Source organism: Ochotona curzoniae, unplaced genomic scaffold (genome assembly GCF_017591425.1).
Source record: "Ochotona curzoniae isolate NIBS_2020 unplaced genomic scaffold, NIBS_Ocur_1.0 scaffold_2476, whole genome shotgun sequence".
Taxonomy (NCBI): Eukaryota; Metazoa; Chordata; class Mammalia; order Lagomorpha; family Ochotonidae; genus Ochotona; species Ochotona curzoniae.
This window is the reverse complement of record NW_024467095.1, coordinates 6789893-6799144: the sequence shown is the minus strand read 5'-3', so window position 1 is coordinate 6799144 and position 9252 is coordinate 6789893. Positions and strand designations below refer to the sequence as shown.

At 51.0% G+C, this 9252-nt stretch overlaps 1 protein-coding gene across 1 annotated transcript in view; it reads right to left on the bottom strand.

The window, feature by feature from the left end:
* Positions 1–5653: 5653 nt before the first annotated feature.
* WNT2 (Wnt family member 2) overlaps positions 5654–9252 on the bottom strand; it is a 36865-nt gene continuing 33266 nt past the window's right edge. Inside the window, exon 5 of the mRNA XM_041002301.1 lies at positions 5654–5883. Within this exon, the coding sequence (XP_040858235.1) occupies positions 5654–5883 (230 nt within the window). The remainder of the gene's footprint in view (positions 5884–9252) is intronic.

The following is a 9252-nucleotide window of genomic DNA, read 5'->3' as shown; positions in this document are numbered from 1 at the left end:
AATATTTGTCTTGATTAAACATGATTCCAAAATAACGACTCAGAGTTCAAGGCCTTTCACAAAGCCGCCCTCTCTGTTGGAGAATAAGAATCAAGAGGCAGATGCCAAAGCTTGATGGATGGAAGCAAATGTTCAGAAACGCCAGTTCAGGTTTTGTGTTTTGTTACCTGCTGTTTGGCTGGCTGGTGTGTGACTTCCACCTATCATACCCTGACTGATGGGTCTGCACACTCTGAGGCCAGTGGGTGCCACATCCGGTGGGAGCCGTCTGCTGCGTGGGGACTAGCTGCATGTTCGTCATTGCATTCCTTGACTTGGGTTTGTGGGAAGTTGTGTGATTCCTAGGATGTTGTGAAGAGGAGAATGGGTACACTGCATGGGGAAATCCAGAGCCTGTGATTCAACGGCTGGGCCTTTTACACAGTCAGCCACTACTTGGAAATGACACTGTCAAGTTCACAAGAGGCAAAGCAGAAGCTCCATGGTAAACTGGTCATGCTGATCAGATTTTAAACATGCTGCTACCTAGAAATGGAAAACACCAAGATGGAATAAATCACAAACTACCTGTCGACCCCAGGAGTTCTTGCCTGCTCTTCTTCTGGGCAGCATAAATACAAGTCCAGTTTGGCCCATGAAGAATCAGCAAGTCCAAGAGGCTTCCTACAAAGGATGCCTTCTCTTGCTGCCTAGCCCTGAGGTCTCTGGCCAGCATGCTCTACCCTTGCTGGCATCCATTGCCCAGGCTCTTGTTCCTTCACTTGATCCCATCTCACCCCTGGTGGGTGCTGCCCTCTTTGCGCTTTGTGTTGGCACATGTGGGGCAATGCTTCTGCTTCTTTTCTCCACTGACATACCACCAGCTAGATGCACACGAGAAGCAGCCAACAGTGAGAGGAGGTCAGATGTTGGGAGCAACTTGCAAATGACACCCATGCTGGGCAGCCTCACCCTGTCTTCACTTGAACCTCAGGCCTTTTCCAACTCACAGAGGTTCCCTCACTGCCCAGGCTTGGGGGTTTTCTTCCCTCACACCATGCATTAAGAAATTGTGGAATTCTTCACATGAATTCTGCCTGCAGCTTCGAAAGTCCCATGATTGTTTTTCTTCTAACTCCATCCCTGCCTGCCTGCCTGTGTCAGTGCTTGGCCAGCCAGGACCTCCCGGGCCGTGGGATCTGTGCGAGCTTCACTCTTTGTACCCTCACATTCGGTTTGGGGGTTGACAGTCTGAAGATGTTTCTGGTTGGTATACCTGGGGGCCACCTGGCAACTGTGGGCAGAGAGCAGAGCTCCTTAGAAACATCCTATGGCATGCAGGACAGCCCTCTGTACAGAAGCTAAAAGGAAACTTTATGGTCAAATTCTGGGCAAATTTATTTTGGGTTGTCCTCCTTTGTAAAGTACCTATGGCACATCATTTCCCCTCTCATTTTAAGTTTCTAGAAGGGACAATTAGGTTGCAGGAGAACCAGCAGCCCAGTTACAAGGGCCATGTTGGGGTGCTTATAGTTCAGAGCCTCAAAGGGAAGAGAAAATGGAAGGCTGGATTTGTTTGGCTGGAAGACAGTTGATTCCCATCTTCTGAGCTTTACTGCGTGGCATGAATAGCCCTTGTAATGAAGATGCATGAATCGCCAAAAAAGGGTCTTGTATATTTCCAGTCAAACTGGGAGCATTCAGTGTTCTGAGAGACACTGGATTTCTAAACACTGGCAAAGGCACGCTGGCTCTGGGACGGGTCCATGTGGGGCTGGCACCCATGGGGAAACACATAGAGTCATTTCTGTTTCTCGGTCTTACGTATATCCTAGAAACTAACTCTGGAGGACGGGTACCAGTAAGGTGAACCAATGGCCTTGCTGGAGCATCTCAGTCCAGGTGGCAGCTGTGTTTTAGGGTTATCCTAAGACAAGGAAATTGTTCCCGTAACCTGCATGGGTTTCTTCTCATCAGACAGTTGTGCAAGACTACCATGAGTTTAAAATAACAAAGTTCACGCTGAAAATTCACTTTATTATGTTTTGATTTCACAGAAAATGTAGACTTGTAAATAACAATAGTTCTTTGTAACAATCTGCATGACACTTTTATTAGTTTGTGCAAGTGGGAGGCTTGGTTAAACAGGAATCCATGTGAATATCAGGAGGGGAAGAAAAAGTTAAAGCTAGAACAACTGATTTAGAAAACTAATGATCACGGTGGGCTCTGTAAAGCACCTGTCACCTTGCTGATCCCCAGAAGAATGTCAAGAGCATTCTCATGGATGAGTGAGAATTCGCCCTGCCTAGGTAAGGAGAAGGTCAAGGCCAGCCCACTCAGCTGTCAGTTCACGCCAGCAGCTTCCTTTTCAGAGATGCAGCTCACACCTGGCCGAAGCTACGGCCCCGCCTGGGATCAGGTGAGGTTTATCTGTTGACTGCAGCTCTTGCTTTTAAGATACCACACTGAAGTACAGTAAAGACACACGAAGGAACAGTCCTAGTCCCTGGCATCCCTTTGTGAGCCTTTATTTTTCAGAGCAGGCAAGGAATGGAAACCACAGCTTTTCAGCTGAGCACAACAGCAGCCATTTAAAGCCAGGCTTTCCTAAGTGCAGAGTGACGCTGTCTGCGAGTGTCACCTGGCAGAGCACAGGATGGTCAAGCCGATCTGGTGATGGCCCTGCTCTGGGTCTGAGTCCACGTGAGGTCCCTCGAGACACTAACTTGACTCCTGAAAGTCAAGGTGAGACTGCACTTTCCGATTGGAGAACCACTTGCCTGGAAAGAGACATGTGAGCCTGGCTTTTTTGCAAGCTTTGCAATAATACCAATAAGAAAGAGTAAAGCTGTGCAATTTCGAAACAGTTCTTGAAATTCACATTAGCCTTCTTGCAGGGAATTGCACGGCCAATGCGGAGAATCCCAGCCAGGGCCACGCTCACTGAGCCCTGTGGCCGCAGGAAGGAGGCGCTGGATGGCAGGCACAGGACAGCAGCAGCAGACAAGGTGGGGAATGCCAACAGGAGCAGTGCTTCCCAGCAAGGTAGCCAGGCGCCCCGCAATAGCTCCTTCCTCCTCTGCCCTCTGCCACCATCTGGTCCAGTCATACTGCCCTGGTACCTAGCAGATCCTTCTTCTGTTCCGATACTTGCTTCCATCTAGGGTCACCCATAAGAGAGCGCACAGAATCACATTCTGAGGGATTATTAGCCTTGTATCTCCCATTTCTGTCCTGAAGTCTCCACAGCCAGTGCTGACCGCAGCCTGGCACTGCGGTCTGTTGTGCTGGAGCCATTTGCAGGGGTCAGTGGGAGTGACCGAGGCAAGGCAGCCCCTCTTCCCAGATGTGCTGGAGCCTGTCGGGGTGCAGCAGCAGGAAAGCACCTCAACAGAGGCTGGTTTCAGGACACAGGCAGATGGCAGCCAGTGCCACAAACCAAAGTGGGGAAGCAGAACTGTTGAAGAGAGCACCTCCCAGGCTGGTCCCTAGGCCCACATGTGGGTCACATGGTTATTGCCAAAAACTCAAGGAAATTAGACAAGATCATCTATGCCAGATGCCCCTCAGATACTTAGAAAATGGATGACATTGTCTTGGGCGATCCAAATTTCTATTTTTAACATGATTTCCATTAGAAGGGGTTGTAAAGGGGTCTGACTTGAGATTTGTACACCATTCTTTTCTTGGATATTTCATGCCATGAATTTCCTCAAAAGCCTCAGATCGCCAAGAGTCCTTTAAACTCATTGAGAGTCCTGGCATAAGGAACTTCTATCAAACCCTAAAGAAAACAAGTTTGAAGTTATCTTCTCCCATTTCTAAGTTTTTTCCCCAGTAGGAGGAAGTCCCTGTTTTGGAGCTAAAGGCAGATAAAGGTATTGCATCCTCTTACTATGTCCAGTGAGCTCCTTGGCCTCTCTGAAGGTGACTGTTGTCTCCCGTATAGATGAGACCACTGACAGAGCGGTCTGCAGGGATAGTCTTTTGTCCTGGGAAAAGGAAGTCAGAGGGGAATATTTCCTGGATGGAAATATTTGGTATCTCTTGGGTGGATACCTGGCTTGGAATTCACGGAGCTTAAGCTACTCAGGGTGTGGATCCCTGTGCCTGAAGCACTGGGCTGTTGCACAGCAAGGCCGGAGAAACTCAAGATCAAGGTATGAAAGGATGAGCAAGCATCAGTAATCTGGCACCAGATGCACACAGTGAAATATCCTGTTAATTAATGTAACTTGGGAATGAGGCCACATGTAGAACAAGAACCACACTGAACAAGGTGTGAGAGGAAGTTTCCTGTCACCTATCCTCCAGTTCATGCTAAAAAAAAAATGGGGAGGCAACCTATTTTCTCTAAATGTCATCTTTTGGCTGATGGCAGAAGCCAACCACTATTTGCATATTGACATTCCCATAATTACAGTTGCATCCCTTAAACACAGTCTCCAAGTTACGATTTGTTTGCAATATAATATAGTAGGATTACCAACGTGTAAGCAAGGCTATGTGTCATTTGCTTTAGGCAAAAGTATCACGTCATCTTCTCAACATCAAATAAACACAATTAAAAATGACAGGTCTTTCAACTGTACTGGAAGGGCGACAGGCTCGGTTGTCGTTCCTCGGCCTACGTGGCTGACTTCTCTTTGGCATCTGCCCGAGGGCTGTCCCAGGCCTGAGTTAGCTCTGGAAAGCTCTCTGTCAGCATTTGGGTTCATTGGTTCCTGTCATTCCAAGTTTTCATTCTCAAGGAGGTCTCAGTTACCACATTCCATGGGTCACACGCCTAAGACCAGAGAGGAGTTTTATTCCCCCTCGCATTGTACTTATTCATGTTCTGTCAGTATCCGCTCATCATTTTCCACCATGCTCACCCAACAGTTACAGAATACAGCCAGGTCACCCACTGTCTCTTCAGTTACACTCAGATCCTAAGAGATCTACAGGTTCTTTGTATGGAGGAGACAGTGATGTGAACAGTCACCTTCTGAGCCTCTTGCTAGCGCCAAGATTCCAAAGTCCACACACCAAAGGACACACAGTCCCACCTTATTATGTCAGACTCTGCTATAGCAATAAGTTCCTTGAAAAAATGCATTTTAAACCTGAAATTTATTGAAAGCCATCCTTCCCCAGGCAGTGACCAGTGATCATGGAGGGGGTGAGAGGAGGGGGAGGGAGGACTAAGGATAGGGTCGGGCGGTGTATGGCAAGTACTGATTGCACAAAAGCCTTGCTTGGTCTTTTCAAGAATTTAAGTTAATTCTTCCCACCCTGAGAGAGCAGTAAGTGTTTGTTAGAGGACACAGAGGAAGTTCCTTTGATATACTCACTGTCTCCTGGGCCAACTGTTCTAGAAAGAGGAAAAGTCTAGAAGGGTAGAGATGCTGATCTGCACCCTCCCCCTCCTTCCCACATCCCAGGACAGCCTGTTTGCAACGAGAACTCCCCAGGAAGAAGAGAGACCCCCCAGAGAACCAGAGGTGGACAGAACAGGGCATACATTGTGTGCAGCACATGGCCCCAGGGCTGGGGTGGCCGGGGGGGGAGGGACTTCTGTTGTGACAAAGGCCACGCTCCTTAAGAACTATCCCTGCTAAGAAAGTCCAGTGTCCCCGCAGATCCAGTGGAGTCCTTGCAGGAGGGTTGTGGACGGTGTCCTCTGCTGGGGTCATGTGGGATTCGTCCAGTCAGCACTCTTGGGAGCCTTGCACGTGTGCACGTCCAAGGACTCCAGGCAGTCCTGGCAGCGCACGGCACAGCACCAGTGGAACTTACACTCGCACTTGGTCATCCGGGTGACGTGGGAGGTGTCATAGCCTCTTCCGCAGCACATGACCTCGCAGCTATCCATGCCTCGAGAAGTCAGGTTGCACACACGACCCGCTGTACCCGGGGAACCTGGAAGACAAGCCGGTGAGGTATCACCGCAGAGGTTTGGGGTGAGGATGTAGCAATGAGGGCCACGAGGTCATCCTGCAGGACGGGCTCCCGGCTCTGCCTCTCCACAGCCTGGGACTCAGACACCCAAGTGGGAACCCATGCTGTGTTCATCTCTGTGCCAGCCACAGCAAGCATGGTAGTGCTGGGGCCGAGCTCAGGAAGGACAGACGTAAAGTGTTGCATGGCCTTGAGCACCCTGAATCCAGCTCTCCCATTTCTGACTTGGCGACTTTGCAGATATGCCTGGGACTGATGGATCATCAAATGGCTGAGGCCAGAACAGGCCTGGCTCCCTGTCTCCTGCCCTCAAACCACAGTGAGGAAACATTTAGTGCTCTCGGAATTGGCCACAGCATGGAACCCTGCCTCTCCTCAGACTCAATGACGTGGGCTTCCTAGAAAGAGGACAGAATGCCTCTGGCTGGAGGGAGGGTGGCACCACTTGGGGGCAGAGCCTGAGGAGGAAGGGCTGAGCCAGGCTGATTCATCACACGCAGTTTCTACCCTGCTACAGTCTAGCAGGACAGAGGACCGTGTGTGTAAGGCTGGATCCTGGGCCTTCAGTGAACAAAGCCAGCATTGAACACCTGCTGCTGACTCCCCACAGAACATTGTTTGTGGGAAACTGGTGAAGCGGCAACCCAGATCGGGTGTTCTGGGGAAGCATGTGAAAGAGCACCAGGCTTCTTTTACTGGGGCATCACATGATAGAACTAAGCATCATGTTGAACGTTTTAGGGGCCCATTTCTCGGTTCGTAACAATCCTTGCCTCTTCCTGCCCCAGAGCCCAGTGTCTGGCAGATGTTTGGCAGCACCGCCACCCTGCCCACCAGTGATTGGAGCTGGCAGGCACCTGATACACACTGGGCCCATCAGGTGGGCTTCCCTGGAACAGATGTTCAGAGAGCGCGCTGACCCGATCCCACACCACCCCCTATGGATCTGCTTTTGTTTCTCCTGCAGTCCAGGCTGTGCCTCCACCTCCCTACAAGCTTGGTACATTTCTGCTTAGAGCTTAACCTGCTCTGGTCTGTCTCACTTGCGATCCACAAGGAAAATGACAGTGACTTCGTTGATTTTCAGTCCTTCCAGCCTGGGATGAGGCCCGCCTCTCTCGTCCCCATAACCCCCTCCAGGGCCTCGTGACTCCGTGTTTATCTCAGTCCACTCTGCGACCGAGTTATCTGCCTAAATGTCATGTTGTCCTGCTGTCCACAGTGGCCAGGAAAGCAGTGAGGTTCAAGCAGGGGCATGGGGTCAAGAAAGGGAGAGGGTGGGGCAGGACTGACTGCACGCTGGGCTGCGGAGAGCAGGAAGACAGGCAGGGAATGTCACGCGGACAGGAAGGATGGCAAAGGGCTGGGGTCGGGGTGGAGGGAGGGTCAGCCAGGGACGGCCCCATGCCTGCATCATGCTGAAGGAGCAAAGGCTTCGGAGCGGCAGCAGCTGGGCCTGCACTTGGGCAGCCCTCGGGACAGCACTCAGAATCACTGATTGTGCAAAAAGGATGCCCTGCCAAGCGCTGCCTCTTAACAGCTCACCCATTATTTCATTGAGTAAACATGTAGTGAACACAAACATGGGTAAGACACTTTGCCGGCTGCTGCGTAGGGCTTTGGAGGAAGTGGGGCGGGGGAGAGAAGGGGGAGGTGGCAAAATAACTGGGAACCAGTTCCTCCTCTGGAGGAATCGCAAACAAGAGAAATCTGTAAAGAGAGATGTCCCCTGCTTTGGGATAACTGTTCACTTACCAAAGACTTCGAACTTCAACCTTGGCGGGGTTGGGGAGGGAATAGGGGGTTGGCAAAGAGGAGGCAAATCAGAATCTAATCCTGGCTTTTCCATGTATAAGCTGTGCAACCAAAGCCAGTGTCCTGCCCTGTGAAATTTTTGTCCTAGCAGCTGTGAGTTATGCATATTATAATGCTATTCCTTCATATTCGTAGCTGCACCCAGGATTAGGAAGAGAGCCTGCAACAGCTCACAGGCCTAAAGGGGAGGATGAGTGGCTCTGCGGTGGAAGAGTGGGTGAAAGGCATCCCAGGCAGGAGTCAACCACTTGATAGATGTTCCAAGGGCAAGTTCACGAGAGATACAGGTTCACTATGGCTGAAGCACAGAGGGTGTGCAGGACAAACAGCTATGAAAAGATCGGAGCAACAGGTTCAAACCTTGTTACCATTTGAGCCTTATTCCTCGGTGGGTGGTGGGTCCATCCAGATCAATGGAGGCAAAAAAATGTATTAACTGATGAGTCTGGGAGGGAAGGTTGGTGGGAGGGAGGTGAAGCTCCAGGCATAGCCAGGAGCAGACACAGTGAGTGGAGACAGAAGGAGGCCCAATGAAATGCACAGTATGCTGGAGAAAAACACTAGAAAGAACCATGTGATTCGTGGAATCAAGAAGCCAGGCTGGAGGCATCCTGTCGGCAATGACAAACATGCTCCTGAGCTCGGCAAGGAGGGGAGCCAGGGGGACCATGGTCTCAGGACTCTGCGGGTGGATGCAGCAGACTGGAGTGGATGCCAGGAAACAACAACAGCAAGAGGAGATCAAAGGTGGTGTATCTGCAAGGCCTGGCATGGCAGAGGAGGAGGGTACTTCGGGCAGCACCAAAGTTGTGGGATTGTTAGGCAGCAACAGGTGTCCTAGCCAGGACTTTCCTTTCAGATTGGGTTTTTGTTTATAGAACCAATCAAGGCTGCTGTAAGAGAGTCACAACTTGTCATGAGGGCAGACAGAAAGAACGGGAGGGAGGCTGACCCTGGGCACAGGTTACATGGGTGCGTTCATTTGAGAAAATGCATTGAATTGGCTGCATGCAATTTCCTCTTCCCTTCTGTGCCCGTGCATAGCAAGAAAAAGGGTGGTGGAGGAAGAGGAAGCACCAAGGGAAGGAGGAAGGGAGGGGATCACAGGTACAATAGGTGAAGACCAGAGAGAGACGCCCTGGAAGGCGGGAATACAGGGCTGCCTGGGAGAGAGTGGCAAGAGAGGCGCAGGACACATGAGGGGAAGCTGCCCTGTGTGAGGGGTAAAGGGGCATGAACTGTAGCTCCAGGGCAGGAGAAGGCTACTGGATGTGGACTCAGTAGGGTCATTGTGAGCCTGAGCGGAGGCACAAGACCAGACTGTGGGCCAGGGGGCCAGTGAGAGAGGCGTGAGCAGGGCGAGTCATGGATGAGAGGAGCCAAGGGGCAGCCCTTCCCAGCAGGTGGTTGAGGGGCTGGATGAAGAGAGGATAGGAAGTTCCAGGGGGAGGGTTGTCAGGCTGGCTGCTCCCCCAAGCAGGGGACATGCGACAGGGTGGGCTTGATGGACAGGTG